Source organism: Cololabis saira, chromosome 13 (assembly GCF_033807715.1).
Source record: "Cololabis saira isolate AMF1-May2022 chromosome 13, fColSai1.1, whole genome shotgun sequence".
NCBI classification, from domain to species: Eukaryota; Metazoa; Chordata; class Actinopteri; order Beloniformes; family Belonidae; genus Cololabis; species Cololabis saira.
The window spans coordinates 26957963-26982250 of NC_084599.1; the positions used below are offsets into that span (position 1 = coordinate 26957963).

Consider the following 24288-nt stretch of genomic DNA (forward strand, 5'->3'; position numbering starts at 1 on the left):
GTGTATGCATGTGTGTGTGCTTGCAGATGCCCAAGTACAAAATAAGAAATGACTATAATTAATAATAAAAAACAAGCCCAAAAAACACAATCCTCAACTTCTGATATTTTAAAGTGACTTCCCAAAAAAATTAAAAATAAATAAGTGGACTTGGCAACTACGGTAGCACTTTTATATGAATCATCCTGTGAGGATGGGCCCACAGGGGATTCTTGAAGTATTTTTGAATTGAATTAAATTAAAAGTTTTTATACTGATTTCATATAAAAGTTGGACTAATATTACTTAATTAAATATAAACTGTAAATTAGATTATTTATGAAATATTTGTTCCCCACCTCATGATATTTAACACATGTACAGTATGACACTAATATTGTTTTAACACTGCTTTTACAAGTTGATGTTTCTTCTTCTCTAACAGAGTTGTTGTGAGAAAGATCAAAATGCAGTTTACCCAAGCAATTTGCTATTTGACATTTATTTACTTCTTCTGGGCTTGTTTTAAATAAAGCTCATTCAAAGATTTACATGTACAGTATGACACTAATATTGTTTTAACACTGCTTTTACAAGTTGATGTTTCTTATATTTAACAGAGTTGTGGTGAGAAAGGTCAAAATGCAGTTTACCCAAGCAATTTGCTATTTGACATTTATTTACTTCTTCTGGGCTTGTTTTAAGTAAAGCTCATTCAAAGATTTACAGGAAAACTTGACTATTACACAAAATCAGGATTGGTTGAAGACAAATATGAGAGCATATATAGAGCACTGGCCTCACTGAACTAGAATAGAAACCAGTTCAAAAATAGGTGCGACCAGCTAGACCACTGTGCCAATAATTCCCAACTAAAGTGTCCAAAATCCCTCAAAACCAGCTAAACTGACCGGCCTGAGCAGCCTCGTCAAAGCAGCGTGTTTTTTTCCAGCAGGGTTGTATCTTTTGCTTTCTCTCTTTTAGTGTTTCTGTTGCACTCTTAAAACAGACAGGACTCCGTTTTCTGTTTTGCAACTTTATTTGCCCCACACTGCATGTATTTTTTTGGACTGTTCTCTCTGGAGTAGCCGGGTATCGACACACACACACACACACACACAACCACCGTCACGTTACAGAGCCTATTTTTTTTCTCTTTTCCCGCTACTCACAGTGACGTGAATCCTCTTGAACTTTAGTGCCTGAACAAAAATAACTAGGCACAATAAAAATGCGTGGAAAATAAAATACATGAAATCAATGAATAAAATGATGTCAGTGTTTTATTCATCACTTGAAAAACTATAATAATCTAAACGAAATATTTCCAGGGTGCAACATGTCTGTGCACTTTTACTCTTTGCTCCTCAAGATGCCCTTTGCTCCTTGGTCGTTGGTATAAAGAGACCTCAGTTAGCAGATAAGAGCAGAGTTGGAAACTCGCATACAGGCTGCACAATGGCCAATACACACACCCTCGTGTTTTCTGGATTATTCATTCTCATTTCGGTGCAGTGCACTTTGTGCATCTCAGGTAAGAATCTGTTACACTTTGCTGGTGTTATGTACCTGCAGAAAAACTGAAAAAACTGTTTTCAGATGGCAACCCCTTCCAAGGATGATTCAAAGACGCAAATAGACACTTTAAGAGCTCATGAACTCCAAACAAGTGCAGTGAAATATTGTTTGTTTTGAGGTGGCAGAAAAAAAATACTGGAATATTTACCAATCAAAATAAAAATGAAGGTGTCCAGTGTAACTTTATCCTAAATCATTTAAAATAAAAATTATGTTAAAAAAGATTATGTGATGATGACCAAGCCCACAAATATATATTTTAATTTGCTCAATTTTTTCAGTTATGGCCTTTTTGTATTGATATTTCATCCTCAGTACAGTTTCCGTTATATTTGTATTCTTGATAAATAAGAAGTTATTTTCATAGGAATTCAAAGCCATTGCAAAGATGGATCATGTACAACGCTTGCAACAACTCTCATTGTGTTTCTCTCTTGTAGATGAAGAGCTCACCCCAAGCTACTGGAACAACAAAGCGAAGCAGGCTCTTCACAGTGCCCTGAGTGTTCAACGTAGTGAACGTAAAGCTAAAAACCTCATCCTCTTCCTGGGGGATGGTGAGTCTTTCAAAATTTCATTTAGCCTACTAAATTTATACGGCTGAAAAGAAGCCAGTGGAGTTTGGAATTGTGTGTAATGCTATCACTGTGGTCTAATTCATCACTACACAGCCATTCTGTACCTTAAACCAAATGCACACTTTGTACAGCCACCAAAAAAAAAAAGAAAAATTAAATTGTCCAAAAGTGTTTGAATTAGTCCACCATTTTTGGCTGATATGACACACATGGATATTTTTCCACTTATTGCCAACTTTACACCCGACAGAAGTGGAGATTTAAAAGGTTTGCTCTCCTTTCTTAGGTAACGAATCCTCACATCATCCTTAACTCTAACACTCTACCAATAAGGCATAAATTGCTTTTCATATCCTTCAGCTCATTCTGTAATTCAAGGTCATTTTGCTCCTCTTCAGTGAAAAAAATCTGAAATGTATTAACAGATTATGGAGCTATGATTACAGCAACATGTCCTGCAAACATGCTGATTACAGCATCTTGAAGGTTTTATCATCGTTTGAGCTAATCAGTAACCTGTAATTGCATTATAAATTATATGTTTATGACAACAAAAAGGTTCTTTGGTAAATGGGGAGTTGGCAAGGTAGTATAAAGAAGATATTATTTTACCATAAACAAAAGCAGTTACCAGAAATGTCTACTGAGTTAAGTTATTTAAATATATTAAGGTGCTGAGACGAAATGAAATAATATACACTGTTGCCCATAAAGTTGGAACCTTTGTCTTCTTTAGTCTTCTTTTTATTCAATATAATTTCACAAGAATAGGTACAAAAAAACAACATTTTAGTCCAACTTCCATAACTTGTCTTTCACTGCCACATATCAGCTGAGGCTTATGAGGTTCACAGAGCACAAAAGCAGCTTTTTTGCAAATATCATTCACTCAAGCGTGCTTCCACCTGCTTTCAGGTATGGGTATACCAACGGTGACCGCTGCCCGGATCCTCAAAGGCCAGCTGTCTGGAGGGTCTGGAGAAGAGAGCAGTTTGGTTATGGATACTTTCCCTCACGTGGCACTGTCTAAGGTCAGACCACTTTGACCTCACACTGCCACTGCTCAGAAGGAATGTGTGTTCTGTGTACTGTTTAATGAGTGCAAATGTTTTTGTATGCAATAAAATAATAAAACATAATCATATCACAATAACTATTATAAAATAAGGAAACACCTAGTCATAAACATGAAACTCAATACTATGACGACTACATAAACATGCAGTAAAACTATGACTATTACCTTTTTTTTTCTCAAAAATAATGAATCACCCTGTTAGAACACTGCAGTTCACACACAATATATATCTCAACTCAAACACTTGGGTCGATGATTAAGCTTAATATTAATGTGTTTGACTGTATTTGGTTCCTGCAGACATACAATGTGGACCAGCAGATGCCGGACAGTGCTGCAACAGCAACAGCGTACTTATGTGGAGTTAAAGCCAACTATGGCACCCTTGGTATCTCAGCTGCCGGCCCAAGAGGCCAATGTAGTACTGCCCATGGGAATGAAGTCGAATCTATTCTGCACCGTGCCAAGAAAGCAGGTAGGACTCTTATCCTCAAAGATTTAATGACATTCGTCATCTGGAGTGCTCCCTGTTTGGTGTGAGAAACAGCACGAAATTCTTTCAAATGGACGTTTTTATTTTCTCATCATGAATGTTTTTTTGGGGCACTTGAATACAACGGCAAGAATCATAAAAATATCATCATAAGGTAAAAAAAAAGGATAAAAAAAATAGCCAACAATAAGACTTTGATTTTTATGAAGCTCGTAGCATAATTGGTCCTTTTATAATGTTACATTTATGTATACAATCTCTAATATTCTCTTCAATGTTAAGTTTATAAAAACAATATTATTCATTTTAGGAAAATCGGTTGGAGTAGTGACAACGACCAGAGTGCAGCATGCTTCCCCTTCCGCCACCTATGCTCACTCTGCCGACAGAGAATGGTACGGCGACACCAATCTCACAAAGGAAGCTGTCGATAATGGCTGTCGTGACATTGCTTATCAACTGGTCCACAACACAGAAATAAATGTAAGCCTATAAAATATTGCTGAATCTGCAGGAGAAGCTCTCAAGTCAATAAAAATGTATAATGTAGTTTACACTGGCTTACGAAACCTTCTTAAATATGGCTATAAAACATATAAACTGGTAGAATCTCTTTCAATACAGGTTATTCTTGGAGGAGGTCGTCTGTACATGTTTCCCACAACCACGGTAGACCCAGAGTATCCAGATCATCATGGAGCCCGAAAAGATGGACTAAATCTTGTTGACAAGTGGGCAAAGAACAAAACAGTAAATGTTATATTGTGCACATCTACTCTGTTTCTGTTCTGTGTATATGAAAATACATTGTTGCTACTGTAAGAATTCTTCATCATTGTTCCTGGCCTACAGAAAGCTCAATACGTGTGGCACAAAAAGGACTTTGATGCTGTCGATCCAGGAAACACAGACTTCCTCATGGGTAAGATATGATGATTTTATTTAAGTTAAAATAACCTAATTCAACTTTTTTTATAATGATGAAATGTTTGACACTCTGAGACAGTAATGATTTACAAAAAAGTCTAGTGTACATAATCTATTGAGGAGTCTGGTGTAGTCTAGTCTAGTGAGGAGAGTCATAGCCATTACAGGGTTGGTGAACTACTGTGGGCCCTTGACCCCTCAAACTTGATGGTTTAAAAGTCTCGTTCTGTCGACATTGTGTGACAGTTTGTTCCAACTCCACCGTCTGGATCAGAGCAGCTTGTGTCTGCGCTTGGTCTGATCAGTTGTATTGAACAACAGACACGCGCATCATTGCACATATATTTATTGATATGCACAGACTAGTACATATTTAGGTCTGTAATGGAACGTAACTGTTGATATTTATAAGGGAAAAAACGAAAAAAAAATTGAAAATTTTTTTTTTGAAAAAAAAAACATTTTTTTGAAAAAAAAAAAAAAAAAAAAAAAAAAACAGCCCATAGCGCGAGGCCCCTTGGGGCGCGAGGCCCCGTGCGGTCGCACGGTTCGCACACCCCTTGCGGCGGCCTTGGGTTTAGGCATGCATTTGTACTTGCGCCGTCGATAAAGAAATGAAGAAACATGACAAGCTTTTCTCTGACAAGACACATCTAAAACCGACACTAGTTGGAAGTGAAAATGTAGGTCTTTATGTTTTCTTTACATTTAGGTCTGTTTGAGCCCAAAGACCTCCGCTACGAAATTGAACGAGATCCAATCACAGACCCTTCCCTCACAGAGATGACAGAGAAAGCAATTCAGATTCTTAGCAAGAACCCCAAGGGTTTTTTCCTCTTTGTGGAAGATAAGTATATTTAGCTGTCCTCTTTTCAACTTCTAAAACATTTTGATGCTATCATCACAAGTGTAAGTGTAACCTTTTGTTGCTATACTTTTGTTTTGTTTTTTGAGGGGGGTATTTTCTTGCTTGTTTATGTTTATTTCTCCATAACTGCACTTTAGCCTTTAAGACAATAGTAATCTCATCAGTTGTATTTATGAAATACATTTATTTAAGTATTTTTCCCCAGGAATGCAGTCACTTTTTTCCACTCTACATAAATTGGCATTTACTTATTTGTAAATGACTTGTTTTGGGACATCAAGGGGGAGAATTGACCATGGACACCACGGCGGGGAAGCCAAGAAGGCTCTCTATGATGCTGTAGAGTTTGATCGGGCAATCGGGCGAGCAGCTGAGCTCACCAGTGAACTGGACACTCTAAGCGTCGTCACAGCTGACCACTCTCATGTCTTTGCTTTCGGTGGATATTCCGCCAGAGGAAATCCTGTTCTAGGTAAGATGCTCTTTTGGGGAATTGTCATAACTAGTCACAGAGAGCTAAGTAATAACTCATCACATGTCCTCTGTTTATTTCATTTTAACAATGTGCTAATTTGTCCAATGATTTGCAGGGTTGTCTCGCTCACTTGCTAAAGACGACAAGAATTTCACCACTACTGTGTATGGGAACGGACCAGGATATGTGATTACCAATGGAAGTCGCCCTGATGTGAATGAGGCAGTTGCAGGTAAGTGCACACTGACAGTCTCTGTAAGGGAAGCATATAGATATAATGGCTCCATCTAATGGTGTAACAAGATACTTACTGTACAGCCACAATGTGGAAGAAAAAATGTTTATTTAGTAGAAAGTGCTTTTATTGTGTTATTGAATGTCTCTGACGGGTATGCAACATTTTGTACAAAAGCCTTCCACTGTGGATGACAATTTGATACAATTACACTTTTTTTCTTAAACTTAAACAATCAGAATGCTCTTTGTCCTAAAACATCATCACTAACTTTAACACTGTCAAAAGTATAAAGTTAATGATTTCAGGGCCATATGCTCCTCAGGGTAGCTTTTACTGGATGTCCCCAGATCCAAACTTAAACAGTCGGGTGACCACTCCTTCGCCGTTGCGGCCCCCAGATTATGGAATAAACTGCTGACATTCTGAAAAATAAAATCCTGACATTCGCACTCCCACAGACTCCAACTTTTTTAAGTTAAAACTGAAGACCCACTTTTAGTCTAGCTTTTAACTTAACTTTTAAATCCTTTCCTCGGGTAATTTAATACACTTGCTTATATTGGTTTTATGCTCCATTTTACATACTTTTTATTTTATTAACTATTTTTACACGTTGGTTTTTTATTTTCCATTTTATGTAGGCTTTTAGGACTTTCATGCAAAGCACAATGGGTACCTTTTGGCTATTGCGAAGGGCTATATAAATAAACTTGATTTGATTTGTTTCAGTTGTTTCAAGTAGATATCACGCTGTCACTTGTTACTCTTTTTTATTTTTTTTTAATGTCTGTCCCTTTGAGTAAATAAATCAGTAAAATGAATAGACATCCTCTAAAAATAACAAAGGGACACAAAAGCCCTTGTACTTCCAGGAATCTTTCTTTACTTCCAGCTATCTTTTTGAAACATTTGAAATCACTAATCCATAAGAAGCTAAATTCCTCCACACCTGTAATTTGTTACATGTATTTTGCAGTGTGTGCTCATGTGCCAGAATGTATAGGCCACAGTATAGTTACTACAATGTCCTGTCTCATTTTCCATCAGGATCCACCGGCTACCGCCAGCAGGCTGCTGTCCCTCTTGACTCAGAAACCCACGGTATAGAGGATGTGGCTATTTTTGCCAAAGGTCCAATGTCCCACCTTTTTCATGGAGTCCAGGAGCAAAGCTACATCCCGCATGTCATGGCTTTTGCAGCATGCATAGAGCCCTACGAGGACTGCTCGCTAAACCATGCTGCAGCATTTCATCCCAGCCTGCTGCTCCTTGTGACAGCCCTCCTCCTATCTCTCCGCTCTGTCTTAGACTACAGTTCATGAATCTTGATTTTGAAATAAATGTGCCATTTTATAGTTCGGTTAATATATAAATTAATATTATAACTGTGGTGTATGTTATTTACGAGTTGTATTTTTGTACAACATTGACATTAGTGTGATTTTCACTAATTACTACTTGTTCAAATAACATTGTGATGAAAACCCTTGTTATTACTGCATGGATGGATGACTTTACATAATGTATTAAACGTATGTATCTAAGTAAACTATTTTTGTAATATTTGGAAAAAGCTATATCCATGAAAGATTGTCAACCTGTCCAAAACACTGTCTGCATACTCCAGACCCTCCGCAAAAAAAGGATTAGTGCATTGGTAAAGAGAATAAAAATACACAATATGTTGGCTTTCTCAACTACTTTTAACATCTTTAAATACATGCTCTCTGTTGTAGGAAAACCTAACCTAAAAACAGAAATAAATCATACACAAGCTGATTTTTTTTAGTAAATACTTTCCTTCTTGTAGCCCCATTTGAAATCACTTAGATTTTTACTTTATATTCATTCTTTATTACAAAAGCTACTGACACAGCCTTATTTCAGTGTTTTTATCTTGAAATAAGGGCTATCATTACTGTAAATGTATGTGACTGTAATCAGGCACCTCTTCCACTTTGGCACATGAACAAAAAGTATTGCATGGCTCGAAAATATAAACAAATAAATAGATAAACAACTTTGTTTGTTATTATGACAATGTAAACCAAGTAGCTATATCATATTTTTAACATTTGAACTTCTTTTTAGTAATTCTTCTAACAGTCTATAAGTACTGTGGTTGTTCAGAAAAGCAGAAGTAAGCATTAGAGAATTGACAATACAACGACAGTACCATGTGCATGTAGAATAAAGGCCCAGGGGCCTGTACTACGAAGCGGGATTTGGGTTTAGCGAGGTAACTTCAGGTTTAACCCTGGGTTTTCAGGACTACGACGGTGGTTCATTTTTTAGCGGGGCACATCGCCATGGTAACTTATGCTGAACAGCTAACCTGCTCCGGAGCAGGTTATGTTCGAGATACAGATCGCCGGGTGTAAAAGCACCGCCCACTGACCAATCAGCTCTCTTGGAAAATGGCATGCCCTTTCGAAGAGAATCCAGCGGAGCTTGGTGCGCGGATCGTGAGAGGATCCCTCCGAAGAGAACGCGTATTCAGGGACCACCAAAACCCCTTTGCTTTCCCTGATGAGTACTGAACGATCCAAAAAAAAAGGAAAAAAAGAAAAAAGAGGTGGAGGAGAAAATAAAAAATAAATCAATCAATGAATAAATAAAACAAATCATCACCCAAAATCCGATGTACAGTCAATCCAAAACTTATACCAATTAAATAAATAAATCAAGAAGAAATCAAAAAGAAGATGCATTTGTATGGGGATAGCAAAAAAGGGATTTTCAATTTCGTCCCTCGAACATTCAAGTCACTTTAAAATACTAAATACCCCCCTCCTGAAAAAATAAAAAAATTAAATAAAATAAATAAATAAACCCAATTCTTTGGTACAGCATCAGCACAAGTTATCGGCCAACAACAATAGTTATAGAACCAATATATACAGGACTGTCTCAGAAAATTAGAATATTGTGATTTTCTGTAATGCAAACACAAAAACAAAAAATGTCATACATTCTGGATTCATTACAAATCAACTGAAATATTGCAAGCATTTTATTATTTTAATATTGCTGATCATGGTTTACAGTTTAAGATTAAGATTCCCAGAATATTCAAATATATGTTTATATCCCTATGAATTTACGCATTTATACAGTCAGCGATCTTTTGCCAGCTGTCTTTCCTGCATTTTGCAGCTGCAACTGTGTTGCTTTTTGCCTGTATTCTATGCCTATACTCATCATATTTCCGTAAAATTATTGTTTGCTCTTCGCTACTGAAATAAGCGGCTCTGACAGCGGACTTCTCCATGCTTGCGATTGGTCATGCGCTGAAAACACCGCCCCTTTTATGTGCACGCGCTCATATCCAGATTGGAGAAACCTGGGTCGATCTACCGAGTTGATAACCGCCGTCGTGTGACCGCTTAGCGTGATTGCAATTGTCCCGCTTAGTGAATCTGGATAAGGAAAAGATATCCTGGATATGTTGAACTTGCTTCGTAGTACAGGCCCCAGGAAGGATAAAGAATTGATCTAAAGTTTGGAAAATCACCAAAAGTTAGATTTAGTTGTTGCTCTGATGGACTCTCATCACTCATAGTCTGATAGTAATAATAATAATAATAATAATAATAATAATAATAATAATAATAATAATAATAATAATAATAATAATAATAATAATAATGATAATAATAATAGATATAGATAGATAGTTCTTTATTGTCATTATAACTTATGTACAACAAAATTAAAAGTGCTCTCCAGTCAGCGCATCATATATAAAAAAATAAAATAACTGAAAAATAATCCAATAAAATCTAATTTAAAATATTTTAAAAAAATATACATATATATAAATATATAATAATAATAATAATAATAATAATAATAATAATAATAATAATAATAATAATAATAATAATAATAATAATAATAATAATTTCAATCATATGCTACAATGCACCTTTCAATAACCATGTCTACCTCATACTGCTGCACCTTTCACATTTTTTAAATTGTAATAAGAGCCATTCGTCTATTTACTGTAGAGTGAGCGATAATAACCGGAGTTAATTCCCTGTCTGGCATTTTTAAACTTGATTCTGATTCTGATTTAAAAGCGCTCGTAAGTCTCACCTGATTGGTCAAAAGTGATCCAATCCGGAGCGGCGGTGGGCGGGACTTCCGGCTGCTGCTTTGGAGGGAACTTTAACCAAAACAAACACGCGGAGTGTTTTGACCTGCAGCTAAACTTTGAATCGGTGCTTGTTTGGCCATAATTTCACTTCCTCTACGCATTTGGGGTTGAGGACTAATGATTACTGCAACTTATTACGAGTTAACTTAATAGGAAAGGCGTATTTTAGTGTGTGAAGACAGTGAAGAGTCGCCTTTGCAGCAGCTCCATGAACTCAGCTCGAGGTTATCTCTAGTCGCGGTGCGATTCCCAGCTGAGGTGGAAGATGCAGATCGTTTAGGATCACTTTTAAACAAATATCGGCGATATGGATGGCAACAGCAGGAGGCTGGCAACCCGGTTGTGTGCGGCGGTGAACGATGGAGATCCCAGGTTATGATCCAGTCTCTTTGTTTTGCCTCAACATTTTTTTTTAAACTTTATTAGCAAATCTTGCTATACAAACACCAACAACATTGGTATGTGGAACAGCACATACAATGATGGAGTAAATTATAAAAATATCTAGTATGAATAAGAATTCATAATATAGATAATGAAGGTAACATAAGGTAACATAATAATAATAATAAACATGAGTAAGTAAATAAATCGAGAATAAAATAAATACATACATAAATAAAACAGGAGAATAAAACAGGTATAAGGAATAGAATCAGATGCATAGAAAACAATAAGGAAAGGTCACGACAGTTATAAACAAAATGTTAGTCAGAGGATACAGGGAACAACTTTTCATTGTTGATTAAAAATTAGGGGTGTAACAATATATATCGTGCCACAAAATTTCGCGATACAAAAACGTCACAATACGTGTCGTGGAGGTGACAAAGTGTATCGTGATATCGTGTTATTAATATTAATCTATTGTGTTGACTATGTATTTATTTACTTTTATTTATTTATTTAATTTTAGTTGTTAAATTTCTGGAAAAGAAAAAAGTCAAGTCATACATGAGAGAAACTATTCAGTTTGTGGCAAAATATTTGTACTTGTATGAAACTGAAGATGCATAATGCAAACCTGACATTTACTTCTAGTTCAGTTTGTTAAAAATGGTTGGCCTGGCTTTCTCTTTAAAACTTATACAGTTATAAAGAATTACAAACTGTAACAATAGGGCAAACTCACAGCATTGTTTTGTATTTTGTGTCTTTCAAATAAAAGACCATTGTTTCCAGTCATATGTTCCTCATTCAAGGTTGTTAAAAAAATACTGCTATAATATCGTATCGTTATCGTGACCTCAATATCGTGTATCGTACCGTATCGTGAGATTAGTGTATCGTTACACCCCTATTAAAAATATATTGCTTTTTTTTGTTGTTTATCAAATAAAGATATTTAATGAGATAATTTAATTCTAGTAGAAAAGGGGCAAATTTAGGAGTAGCACCAGCAAATTTTTGTGTGTGAATAAAGAATTTAGCGTAAATAATGATAAAATTCAATAGGTGTTCAAGAGCACGATCTTTAGGATAATCAAAGTAACAAATAATGTCTTTAATGTTAAGTAAATAAACAGATTTAGCAGCATTGAAAAAATGAAATTCAAGATCACTCCAAAATGTTTTGGATATCTCACAGTGAAAAAAATAAATGCAGAGATGTTTCTGTTTCATTGTTACAAAAAGTTGTTTTGCCTCAACATGGAGGAGATAATGATGCTGCAGTGGAACCTCACTAGCTTGTCTCCTTTGATAAACATTTGCACACGTGGCCTGTTTATCCAGCCGCTTTTTGACTTAGTCGTCTATTTCAGAGTCACGTTTAAAGGAGTCATTCATCTTTCGTGTTGAAATGTTAGAATCCAGGGGCCTCGTGTTCAAAAGTGTCCTGGATCTCATCGTAAATCCCTGCGGAGAAATTTGCCTGAGTCAATATGATTTCATCCCATCTGATTTTGAGATCTGTAAAGTCAAAGTTCCACTGCAAATAACTTAATAACCCTATTTTTACAAACACTCCAGTTATGGGATAATTGTAATCCCGTCAGAATGCACATGTCAGCAATTCAATTATGTCCAGGCTGGAATCTTTAGAAAATATATTTTTAATTGATAAACATGAAGAAATGAATCAACAAAGATTTACACAGAGACTTGTAAAAAAGTCCAGATCAGCAGAGGAACAATAACAAGACGATAACAAGTGTGACTGAGACCTAATCTGAATACATGAAATATTGTAAAATGTCTTCTTTACAATATCAATTTGTTAAAACTATACATTAATGGAACAGAAAAGACAAATGAGGATGGCAATTTAGTTATTACTAGCTAAAAAAACACGAAAAAGATAGATAGATACATAAAAAACACAAAGAACAAGATGCTTCAACACTGATAAGTCAAAAACTCCTTAATAGTTTGAGTAAATACTAATTTGCTATGACAATGCAGGATTCTTGACAACATGTATCTGTCAAACTTTAGGGTTTGCTCATAATCTTTCTTTCTTATTTGGTAAACATTAGTAATTGTATGTTGTAACAGCTTATGATTTAAACATCTTTATTCCTTGCCAGATCCGTCCAACTGCTCCTTTTAAAGGGTGCCAGCCCTGATCTGGTGGGTAGTAAGGGCGTGGCTGCGATACACTTGGCTGTTGGCAAAGAAACTGTGAAGAACATACACTGCTTGAAAATGTTGCTGCAACATGGAGCTGACCCCAATATCAGGTATTATGATAACAATAAACAGAGAAAAATGACATTTAAAAAAGGCTATAAGGTGGTTTACTTACTATCTTGCATCGGTAGATCTGACATTAAAGGTGGCAAATGTAATTTTTTTCTTAAATTTACTTTGATGTTGTATTTCTCTTAGGTCATCTGACGGCCTAACCCCTCTTCATGTTGCTGCGCTGTGGGGATGTCATCAAAATCTCCAGCTGCTCTTGATGAATGGAGGGAATCCAAGTATCAAAGACAATGTAAGATTTAATTTTCATTTTCTTTAAGGAGCTTCTATAGGTTCCACTAAATTACCAGTCTTGAGTACCAGACCTACCGGTATTTATGATTTGGTTCTATACATTCAAGACAAAATCCGAATTTTAACTGTAGTAATCCTTTCTGTTACCTTGGCTTTTGTCGTGGTTCTTTTACTCGGCCCACTCAGTTTCAACCACAAGAACCAGGAGCTGAACAGAGTCCACATTTTTTGTCTCAGTCATCCTAGATTTAATAACCACAATAGCTCATAAAATCTGCTAACACCAACGTCTGCCAGAAAAATAATTATTACAGAGTGCGCTGCAAACTGCAGTAATCAAACTGGTTCCTAGAATTAACAGAGATCCAGCAGGGACTATAAAGTAGTAAAAATCACACAAAAAACACATTCATCTCTGATTATTTCATAGTAATTATGCTCTAAGGGAAATATAAAAACAAATAAATGACGTATAAATGTCTAACATGAAACAATTTAATAAAATAGAGCTGAACCTCTCTTGTGTTTCCACCATAGAAGGAGAACTCGGATTGGGTCAGTAAAGGACAGAATGCAAGCTGTAAATCTTAAATATTTATTTGCAGATGCTATGTTCTAAGGCACCAATAGAAACCTTGAATACCTTGGAAAAAAAGTGTAATGTTAACACATTTTTTAACCTATTCAGCCATGTCACACCTGCTGTTTCAACGGTCGGGGAAGAGTAATATGTTACATAATGAAACAGACCCAGTCACCCACTGCCACTTCTTGCATATCAATACTTGCACCTTATTAAAACAATTCTACTTTATTGAGTTATTTTTTTTTGGACTAATTTATATGCTGTTTTTATTGCAATATATTGTACCACAGTGGAGTAGAACTCCCAATCCCACTGTATTGTAAAATACAGTGACAAAGGAATTCACTTCAGTTCAGTTCAGTTAAATTAATCACTAATACACTTCAGCTAACTTATTTTGGCTAATATCTCTTTTGCCTTAGACACAACTGGAAACACTAAAGATCCAGGGCTGAAATAATATTTTTGCTCCTTTAAAAAAAATATCCTGGGTGTTTCAGTTTTGGTTCATTTTGATCAAGATGCAGGTTAGGAGCGCAGGTAAATCCTCCTCGAGCCACAGGACAAACCTCTGGTCCTGGCACTCAACTCAGCTGTTTTGGCCAGCTATTTGGATTTCAAATATTTACACTGTTTTTTTTTTTGGACTGGACTAAAAATGTCCTAATGCTAAACCAAACATTTCCATAGAGACACATCTGGTGAGTAGTCAGTACTAAAAGTGGGCCCAGTAGACTTTTTCGTTTACACATCTCAAAGAAGCGTAAAGAAGTTGGTCTGAGACGCCACATGTGTCTCAGACCAACTCATAATGGGATGCAGCGATGATCTCTCAATGCATCCTGGGTAGGGATGGGCGGTATGGACTAAAAAATGTATCACGATAATTTCTGGCATTTATCCCGATAACGATAAAAATGACGATAAAAAAAATACCAATTCAACTCCACCTTTTTAACTATGAATCTATCTCGCTCTCAGATCTGCCATGTTTGTCAACAACAGGAATTTATCTTTCTTTCTTTCTTTCTTTCTTTCTTTCTTTCTTTCTTTCTTTCTTTCTTTCTTTCTTTCTTTCTTTCTTTCTTTCTTTCTTTCTTTCTTTCTTTCCTTCCTTCCTTCCTTCCTTCTTTTTTCCCTTCCTTCCCCCTTTCCTCCTGCTCTTTCCTTCCTTCTTCCCTTCCTCTTTTCTCCCTTCCTTCATCCTTTCCTTGTTTTCTCCCTTCCTTCTCCCCTTTCCTTCCTTCCTTCCTTCCTTCCTTCCTTCCTTCCTTCCTTCCTTCCTTCATTCCTTCCTTCCTTCCTTTCTTCCTTCTTTTTTCCCCTTCCTTCCTTCTTTCCCCCTGCTCTCTCCTTCCTTCTTCCCTTCCTCTTTTCTCCCTTCCTTCCTTCTTTCCTTCCTTCCTTCCTTCCTTCCTTCCTTCCTTCCTTCCTTCCTTCCTTCCTTCCTTCCTTCCTTCCTTCCTTCCAAAAATCAGCTTTACACAAAAACATCATCAACGGGAATTTATCGTTTTTACCGCGACATGACAAATTCTTATCGTGAGGAATGTTTTGACGGTATATCGTGAACGGTAAAATATCGCCCATTCCTAATCCTGGGTGTGTTCATACCTACGCATAGAGCCGTGCACTTATTATCGGGTCATCAGGGACGCATGTTTATGTCAGATGTACACAGGATCTTAGTAAATATCCGAGGGGTTACAAGATCTACTACTTTGCTTGTTTACTGTACCTTTGTTATCTATTTGTTCATGAAGGAAGGGAACACGCCAGGGCAGCTTGCAGAGGAACAGGGAAATCGAAAATGCTCTCATCTCCTCAAGGAATACCAGGCCAGCTCAGCGGAAACTGAAGAAGAGGACTTGCCTCAGTTTCAATACTGTAAAATACTTTATTTGAAAGATTTAACTTGTAATAGATTGCAGCACTTCATTTACTATGATGGCTACATATATCTAGGTTAAAGAGTATTGTATTTTCCCTGCCAGTGGATTTAAATGCCATATAAACGGCTATGTCTTGCATCGCAAAATACTGAGGTATGCATGCTTTAAATCAGAGGAGTTTTCATTGTTACACATAATTAAGCTTAATTGATTTGGGATGTGTGGTAGAAAATCCAATCAATCACTATTCCTTGTTAGATAACAATCTGATCATCCACCTAATGGCCTGGTCGTTTTTAAATAATAGACTTTATGAGTTGCAACTCTATTATTTCCAGGTTTTTGCTGGAGAACTGATGTTTATTATTATAAAATTAACTGTATAACTTAATGAACCCTCTTTTGTTTCTCTGCAGCTGTGTACTCACACCAGACCGACACGTCCAGCTATCCCCAAACTGACTGCAGCTTCAGTTCCCAGTCGTCTATGATAAGTGACTTTGGTGAAGCACCACTGAGCAGCACAAGGCGCTCCTCATTTTTCAACCTGTCTGATATTAATGGAAGGCCAAGTTTCAGAGGAATATCTTTTAACAGACTCTCTGGACCTTCTATACTTTCAAGCACTCGCATGTCGGCCATGGGACCTCCAGCTAAAATGATAGGTCTTAAAGAGGATGCTTCACGTACTGATGAAAACCTGTTCACAAACAAAGATGATGGTGTGAGCTCTCCCCCAAATCAAGGCATCTATCCAGAACTTTCCTCCAGGCAAGATGTGCGGAGGAGCGTCAGCTTCAGGGATGCTGATGAATATTTTCCCGTTTTCAGCCCCGAATCTCCCAAACAATGTCCCGCCAGCGAAGGCAGGCAGTGCACCAGCCAGGTACCGTTTGACATGCACGAATACTCTGGTTTCCTAGATTCGGACCGCATGGCCACTCTATTACCCCAACAGGGCATCGACGTCACGTCCCCGGACCACGTTTACGTCTTCTGCAGGGACAGCAGCGAGAGCACCGAGTCGGATTTGGAGAAAACGGTCATCAGCAACTTAGCTTCAAATGCAAGCAACGACGAAGAGGAGGGGGAAAATGTGAAAGAACCCCAGGGGAGCGCATCTGAACAGCAAGCACCGTCCCAAGCTGCCAGCAGCAGCAGTGGGACTGGCAGCAGTCATTATAGTAGCTGTGACAGTGACCATTACACCAGTGCTCTGGGGGCTTCCATACACCCTGGACATCCTTCAAGGCCCGTCGTAGAGGATGTTTCTGCTGGGATGAAATCAGACAAAACATGTCCGGTTTTTAAAGACTCAGATATTGTATTTACGAGTCAAGACAGGAATCGTCCATCCCCTCAAGGAGAACCGAACAGTGGTTCAAAATCAGAAACTGTTGAGCCTTTAACAAGTATGTATAAAAAATTGACATTCTCCAGAGAAGATGAACAAAACAATGTAGCATTGGATGCTTGTAGCGGTGCTCCCGTAGACACTTCCAGTCCAGCAGAAGCTGCTGAGCCAGTGCCGTACGCCGGATCTTGTGCAACTGAAGCATTAGAAGAAACTGTTGACCTGCCTTTCACACCGAGTCCTTTTGTTACCGGCAGGACACGGTCCAGATTGAGCCGTTGTTCAATGAGGACAAGCAAAACCTCTGAGAGCCTCATCACATCCTTATTGTTTGAGAAAACCTTGCCTACACCAGTTCGGACACTCCGCCAGACTCCCAGGTCCCAGGGCAGCGAACTTGACTACAGCTCGCCACGAGTTCCTCGCTACACACCCTCCCACTCGGAGAGAAGAGAAGAAGAAGACGACGCCTCAATCATGGAGAGCCAGGACTCACCGTCCATCAGCAACAGTCAAGATGATACAATAATTCTTCGTAAGACCGTAAACGACTGTGCTGATGAGTCGCAGTCTTTGTCCGACACAGTTATATTAGACAAGGATCGAGATAATACATTTGATTCTTATGAAAGACATTTTGCTGAGATTGTCCTTGCTGTGCAAGGAAAAGACGGGGGTTTGTTTGAAGGAGAGGAATTTCTAACTGATGACCTGACTAGTGCAGATGAGGCAGTTGCACAGAAAAGTGTGACGGGTGCCCCTGCTGAGCCCCTAGAAAACAACTTAAAAAACGAAGAAGCCTGGATAACCGAGGACTGGGGCCCTCAGTCAGACTTTGCGTCTTCTTCATCCACTTCCAGCAGTTTTTCTCCGAGGAGGTCCAGGGAGAACTCTGAGCTTCCTTGTACTCCAGGGACAGGCTGCACGCCGAGGTACAGCATGAGCAGGCTTTCCAGGAGCCGCGGGTCACAGCGCCTGGCCAACCTGTCTTACACCCCCGGCGGACGTCCGCTCATCCAGGACCTGGACGAACCAGTGGAGTACCTCTACACCGATACGGAGCAGGGCCACGAGCTCATCGAGACTCACGTCCCGCCCACGGCAGACACGTCCGTCAGCTCCAGCTCCAGCGCTACCAGCAGCGAGGAGACCATTATTTATGACTGGCGTTCCTTGCAGGCTGAAATGAAGGTCAGCAAAGGAAAGGAGAACCGGTGTCTCCAGACCCCAGTGCCGGAGAAGGATAGGAGTGACTCTGAGGATAGTTTGCCAGAAATCAGAGGGCTGACTGACAAGGAGCTGAGATTGAAGCTCGTGGAGCTGGGGGAGAGTCCAGGTCCCATCTCCACTCGCACCAGGCCCACCTACATGCGAAGGTTGTGTCACCTGCTCCAGGAATCCAACTCCCACTCGTGGCATCCCCAGAGGCAGTTAAACCAGCCACAGACAGGTAATGCTGATTACTAACCTCAGTAGATTAACTCCACTGAGCAGTAGGGCTGTTCGATTTTGCCCAAAAATAAAATCTCGATTTTTTTTCTCTCAAAATCCGATTTTCGATTACGATTACGATTATTTTGTGAATTGACAAAAGGCAAAGAAATGATTTCAAATATGCAGCTTTTTTATTGAACATTTGCCCCATTGGGCTTTAAGTCCAAACTTGGCTCTTATTAAACCAAAAATTAATGAATAAAGTGCAAAACTCTGTAAAATAAGTCGAAAAAAAGTTTTAAAAAATATAATAAAATATAAAGTTTTATCTCTGGAAAAAAAAATCAGCAAATCAGAACTTGCAAACATACAGTAAGTTATATTTCCAATTAAATAAAACAAGACATTTTCTAATTAAACTAAACTGGGTCTTTGCATGCTAAATAATAATGCAACCCATGAAGGAGGTAGAGGTGTGTAATGTCACTCATTACATTTGCTATTCACATTTGCAAGTTTTTTGCAAGGAACACGAGCCGGTCTACGGCATCTGGTTTGAGGGATGCCCGGTGGCATGTTACAACGCCCCCTCCTACACTAAAGAGCCTCTCCGATGGGGCACTTGTCGCAGGTATTGAGAGGTATTTCCATCTATCATTAATATGGTATCAATCATTAATATGTGCAGACAAGGTAAAAAAAAAATTGAAAAATCGATTTTACGAGTTTCACGTTTTAACATCGTTCTAATTACATAATCGCGATTACGATTTAAAATCGATTAATCAAACAGCCCTACTGAGCATATTAATGAACTTTATTGCTTATCCTCATCGACACAAATCATCCACAGTTGTGTTCTGTTCTCTCTTTTTACATTTTAGGACACTTAGGTTATAGTCCAGAACTATCTTTGGCCCTGCAGAACTTCAAGTTGCCCGATTGCCATGCGGATGAGCAGGCTTTGAGCCAGCAGTTTGACCAGCCAGACAAGAACAGGAAGTGGAGAGAGGGCATCATCAAGTCCAGTTTCAACTACCTGCTTCTTGACCCAAGGTCCTCTGCCTTTTCCAGCTCCTCGGAAAACATTGTTACTGTTCAGAGTTTGCCAAGTGTATTATTATGATGATGATGATGATGTTTTTTATTTTGCATGGAATTTCATATAATCCAGTGATTGAAGTCAGGTAGGATTCTGCAAATATGATACTTAAAAACATGTGAGAAGCTTTAATGATCAGATCTGCGTAACCAGTACAGTGAGGTAAAAGCTCTGCTGATGTCTCACTAAATACTTCCAGAGTCTGTTCATGTTGCTAAACTACATGTTTTCATCATCAATGATATCAGAAAGCTGAAAAATGTGTTGAAAAGGGCGAACACAGGGATTTATGTGTTCGTAATTCAGCACTGTAAACCCCGATTTTACTTACAAAAACTGGGTCCGTCTATGTTTTCAGTCTTAACCAAGCAGATAAATGCCTTTAACTGTTCAGTATTCAGTCAAATTGATTTTTGTTTCTTTCTCTCCTCTGCCAGAGTGACAAAGAACCTACCTTTCCGCTGCCACAGCATGACTCCTCATGAGTGTTTCCAGACTTTTGTCCATGCCATATTTTACGTGGGCAAAGGAAAACGTTCCCGCCCCTACAGTCATCTTTATGAGGCTTTGGAGTACTATAAAGGAGAAAAGACCTCCAAGGTAAGGCAGTATACACCCGTGTGTCCTACTATATTAAAATGAATGATAAAATGTGATATCTGCATGAAACATGGCTCCTTTGTTTCCTCTGACAGAACCTGTGCACCAAAGTGCAGCAAATCCTGCAGGTGTGGAACGCCGGGCAGGGTGTCATCTCTCTGCATTGTTTCCAGAACGTTATTCCAGTGGAGGCGTACACAAGAGAAGCCTGCATGGTGGAGGCTGTCGGTGAGTGCAAGCCCAGCACTAATTCTAAAGGGATTTTCAAAACGTATTATAGTTCATAAAATAGTTCTTATTTTATATACCCACTCCTGTGTGCTTTGAACTTATCTCCTAGTAAATTTATAACACAATAGAGGAAGAAGGCAAAACAGAAGCTGTGAAAAGCGATTTGTAGAAGAGGATTTACTAGGTGAATCAGCATAAAAGCAGTTTCCCCAAATTCCCTGAAACCAAATGTATCATTTCTTGTCAGATTCAGAACTTTTTTTTTCAGTTCATGTCTCAGATTTTTGTGGGGAAAAAAATGTTGAAACCTAATGAGTTTTAACATTACAATACCACTCAAACTTCTTGTTTTTAGGTAGGCATTTTTAAAATGTCTTCTTTGGAGTGAAATGTAATTGTTTTTTTGTTTTTTTATGTTCACCAGAATAAAATGTAGTTGTTATTGTCGCTTTCAGGTATTTAAACTAGATAAACACAACCTCAGATGCACAAAAACCAGCGCGTTAAGCTCTCAACACATTTTTTGATTTTCTTCTTGGGGTTTACTTGCTAGAGTTTGTCTTCATTACCCATCTGGACAAAATACTTTTATGCATTATTTCACACCATTGCAAACCTTTTTGTTCTCCAATGCTGGGACATCGTTGGTGAGTTGGTGTGGAATGACTCAAATGCGAAGCCCTTGGATAACAGCGTTCCTATGCCTTTCAGTAACCAGATAACTCGTTTCTTTGTTGTCGTAGGGTTGAAGATGCTCACCAATCAAAAACGTGGGGATTTCTATGGCGTGGTGTCCAACTGGCAGCAGAAGAGAAAACGGCAGCTCGGCATCCACCTGCTTTATCGGGCGATGCAGATCTTCCTGGCCGAGGGCGAGAGGCAGCTCAGACCAGCAGACATCAGACAGTAGACGGCCGTGCAGGCAGCTGCAAAGTGCAATGCACACAGAGGGGAAAACACCACTACTGTAGATACAAAACACTGGTTTATTGCTCCAAAAATGTTGTTTTTTTCTTTTTGTCTGTTTGTTTTTTAAAACATCAAGAACTCTTGAACTTCTATCCATGAACTGAATAATCATTCTCTCGTAAATTAACCTGCATGTCTTATTTCTGAGAAAGATACAATATGTGATCTGTGCTATCAGTGATAAGACCAAAAACCAATATCACAGTTTTCTTTTCTTTAATACATGCAGAGTATCACACGTGACCTTTAAACACAGAACATCATGTATTTTGAACCAAATTAAGAATGTCCCAAGAATCTATCAGAACTATTCCTTTAATCTACCCAGATGTGCTGATGAATGATGGATACTCAAAAACCAATCAAAACATTTTCTATTTTATATTCTGGGAGTCCAGTCCAAGATATTTAAGATTGTCAAATTGGTGCACAACCGAGCCCCGAAGCATTTCAGCGTTATCAAGTTATCTGGTGTGATGTGTCATGTAAACAGCTTCTCCTGAACGTATTTTCCACTGAGTATTTCAATTAAAAAAAGTGAAAATGTTGTAAAAAGAAGAAGGCAGCTGGCAATTAAGCAGGTAAATTTTTTACTGTAGCAATTTCAAACATGTATTACGAAATGTTATTTTTTTTAAGGAAATCTGTGTTTGTTAGACTGTGATATGACTACATTTTATTTTATTTTTGACCAGTAATAACTGGTATGTATATATTTTGTATGTATTTACTGTCAGTATAGCTGAACATAGAATATGAACTTATATATGTGATTTTTGCTCATTGTAGATCAGCAGGCTCTGCGGCTTAGTAGTCCAGCTAGTTTCTTTCATTTACAGCACTTTGTGCTCTTGAATGCAGCATTATCAGACTGCACGCTGCGTCTCTCTGGCTGCAGCTGTTATTTGGTGTCATAATCTCCATAATTTTGTCATCTCATTTACTACACATCAGTGACCCGAGCAGTGAGCATAAAAAGTGCTCATTATCACCTCAGGGTATAACAGTTGATGAGTTGTCTGGAAGTTGCACAAATTTCTAAATTACAAATAGGCATTAAAACTAACAAACACTGCATTTTATAAAATCCTCGTCTTTCTTGACATGACAGTCCCCTGGTTGAAAATCGAGGCACCAGAGAAAAGAAGCATAACATCTTTTAACAAGCATTAACTTTCGGTTTTGATTCAGGTTTTGTAAATATTTTCAGTACTCCTTAATATAAAAACAAGGAAAAAAGAAATTCAAATTTGAGCATTTAATAATACGCAAAAAAAACCCAAATGTAGTCACTTTCTGATTATTCAGATTCTATTATTTTTAAAAAACAAAGCCCGTCGCTATGTCTTGCAGATTGTTTTTTTTTGTCATGTGTCCCTTATTATTAATGAACACAATTAGTGAATACTCTGCTTTCCCTCAATGTGATCACATGTATTGCAACTACTACTGTCTTGTCCTGATTTGCATTTGCATTTTATTTTAAAAGTGCTCATAGTGTAAATATAGGTTAACCAAGCGTGGAGGTGTAGAGGTCATGTATAATCTGTGCTACATTTAGTCCCTCTCATGTCTGTTCTTTGGTGTCCCTCTAGTGGACAAAGGAGGTCATTAATTCTCGTTCTTCCGTTCAGAGATTGAACAGTAATAGGTCTTAACCTCCTGTTCTATGGCTCAACGAAATGAATGATTGGTAAATAATGGCTTCAAATATTAACACAATCTTTTCCATGTTCACATTCATTTAAAACAGCATCAACTGTGTTTAAGTGTTACTGGAAAACATTTTGTACAAATGAAACTTGGGCCTCATTTGGCTGTTTTCTTTTAGAAGAAAGAAAAACAACAGTATTTTGAAAATTAATACTTTGTATGCGTTTCCTTTGTGAGAATGAGCCCTTCATGTTAAAAGGTGCACATCTAATTTTGAAAGACTGGTCTTGGGTTACTGGTAATGTGACTCATTAGTTTCAGTGGCAGCTTCTAGGCAGTGGTTCAAGTTTCTCACTTGCATCATTGTGGCCCTCGCTGTAGCTCAGAACATATCCTCCCTTCAAATCTGCTGTCAACCGTAAAGCCCTTCGACCTAACTGACACCTGCAACAATCTGATAGAGAATAGTCAGAGGTTTCGTCTAAAGAGCTGCTTCTCAGTTCACACACTTCACAAGCTGAACTCCTTAAAAGATGTACAATGTGTGGTGCTATAGAGGAACAGTACAACATATGCAATCTTAAATTATAAAAGCGATTGAAACCGTATTAGTCTGAAATTCACCCACATGATGCAATAATTAAAACAGTTTAGGGTTGTTTTTTTCCCTTTGGAAATTGTCCAAGTTCTTTATCTTCGATGGTTTAAAAGAATCAGCATATTTTAAATGCTGCATCAGCTGTATTTTGCTAAGACAAGTTTAAAAGAGTATTTTTCTAAATTGAAATATTAAACACACTCATGAAAGGATTGCAAATTAGTCTAGAAAAAAAGTTGTTTTGTTCATCTGGCAGACCTAGCATGTGAAGGTGGACGCACACAGCTGCAGACACGTAGGAAAATACAGACACGGTAGAACTTGGATTATTGAAAGCATGTGCAACATTTAATGTAGTGCTAATAAAATAAATATGCCTTACCTAGGATCTGATTTATATTTAGGGATTCCAGATTAGATTAAGAGTGAGAGTGTAACATTTTGAGAGAAATTCATTTGACTTTTAAACTGTTGTGACTGCTCCATGTTTTTGCTTTAGATGCATTTCTGAATATTTGTTTAATAACTGCATGTCCAAAAAAAATGTGCACAAATG

At 37.9% G+C, this 24288-nt stretch overlaps 2 protein-coding genes across 2 annotated transcripts; both read left to right on the forward strand.

Moving 5' to 3' along the window:
* The first annotated feature begins 1394 nt into the window (after positions 1-1394).
* alpi.2 (alkaline phosphatase, intestinal, tandem duplicate 2) lies at positions 1395-7763 on the forward strand. Its single transcript, XM_061738486.1, has 11 exons — positions 1395-1513; positions 1998-2114; positions 3051-3166; positions 3514-3688; positions 4017-4189; positions 4331-4456; positions 4559-4628; positions 5346-5480; positions 5782-5973; positions 6092-6208; positions 7262-7763. Exons 1-11 carry the CDS (start codon positions 1438-1440, stop codon positions 7534-7536), a joined length of 1572 nt encoding a protein of 523 aa, XP_061594470.1. The 5' UTR covers positions 1395-1437; the 3' UTR covers positions 7537-7763.
* Positions 7764-10387: 2624 nt separating this feature from the next.
* ankle1 (ankyrin repeat and LEM domain containing 1) lies at positions 10388-23314 on the forward strand. Its single transcript, XM_061738485.1, has 9 exons — positions 10388-10748; positions 12905-13057; positions 13206-13311; positions 15663-15786; positions 16208-18595; positions 19464-19635; positions 20119-20281; positions 20377-20509; positions 21256-23314. The coding sequence occupies exons 1-9, from the start codon at positions 10684-10686 to the stop codon at positions 21420-21422; spliced, it is 3471 nt and encodes a 1156-aa protein (XP_061594469.1). The 5' UTR covers positions 10388-10683; the 3' UTR covers positions 21423-23314.
* The last annotated feature ends 974 nt before the right edge of the window (positions 23315-24288 follow it).

Coding starts and splice junctions, on each gene's coding strand:
- ankle1 (XM_061738485.1), top strand. CDS start 10,684: ATGGATGGCAACAGCAGGAGGCTGGCAACCCGGTTGTGTGCGGCGGTG. Junction 18,596..19,463: donor GTTAAACCAGCCACAGACAG/GTAATGCTGATT, acceptor TTTACATTTTAG/GACACTTAGGTTATAGTCCA. Junction 20,510..21,255: donor CTGCATGGTGGAGGCTGTCG/GTGAGTGCAAGC, acceptor TTGTTGTCGTAG/GGTTGAAGATGCTCACCAAT.
- alpi.2 (XM_061738486.1), top strand. CDS start 1,438: ATGGCCAATACACACACCCTCGTGTTTTCTGGATTATTCATTCTCATT. Junction 3,167..3,513: donor CTCACGTGGCACTGTCTAAG/GTCAGACCACTT, acceptor TGGTTCCTGCAG/ACATACAATGTGGACCAGCA. Junction 5,974..6,091: donor CAGAGGAAATCCTGTTCTAG/GTAAGATGCTCT, acceptor AATGATTTGCAG/GGTTGTCTCGCTCACTTGCT.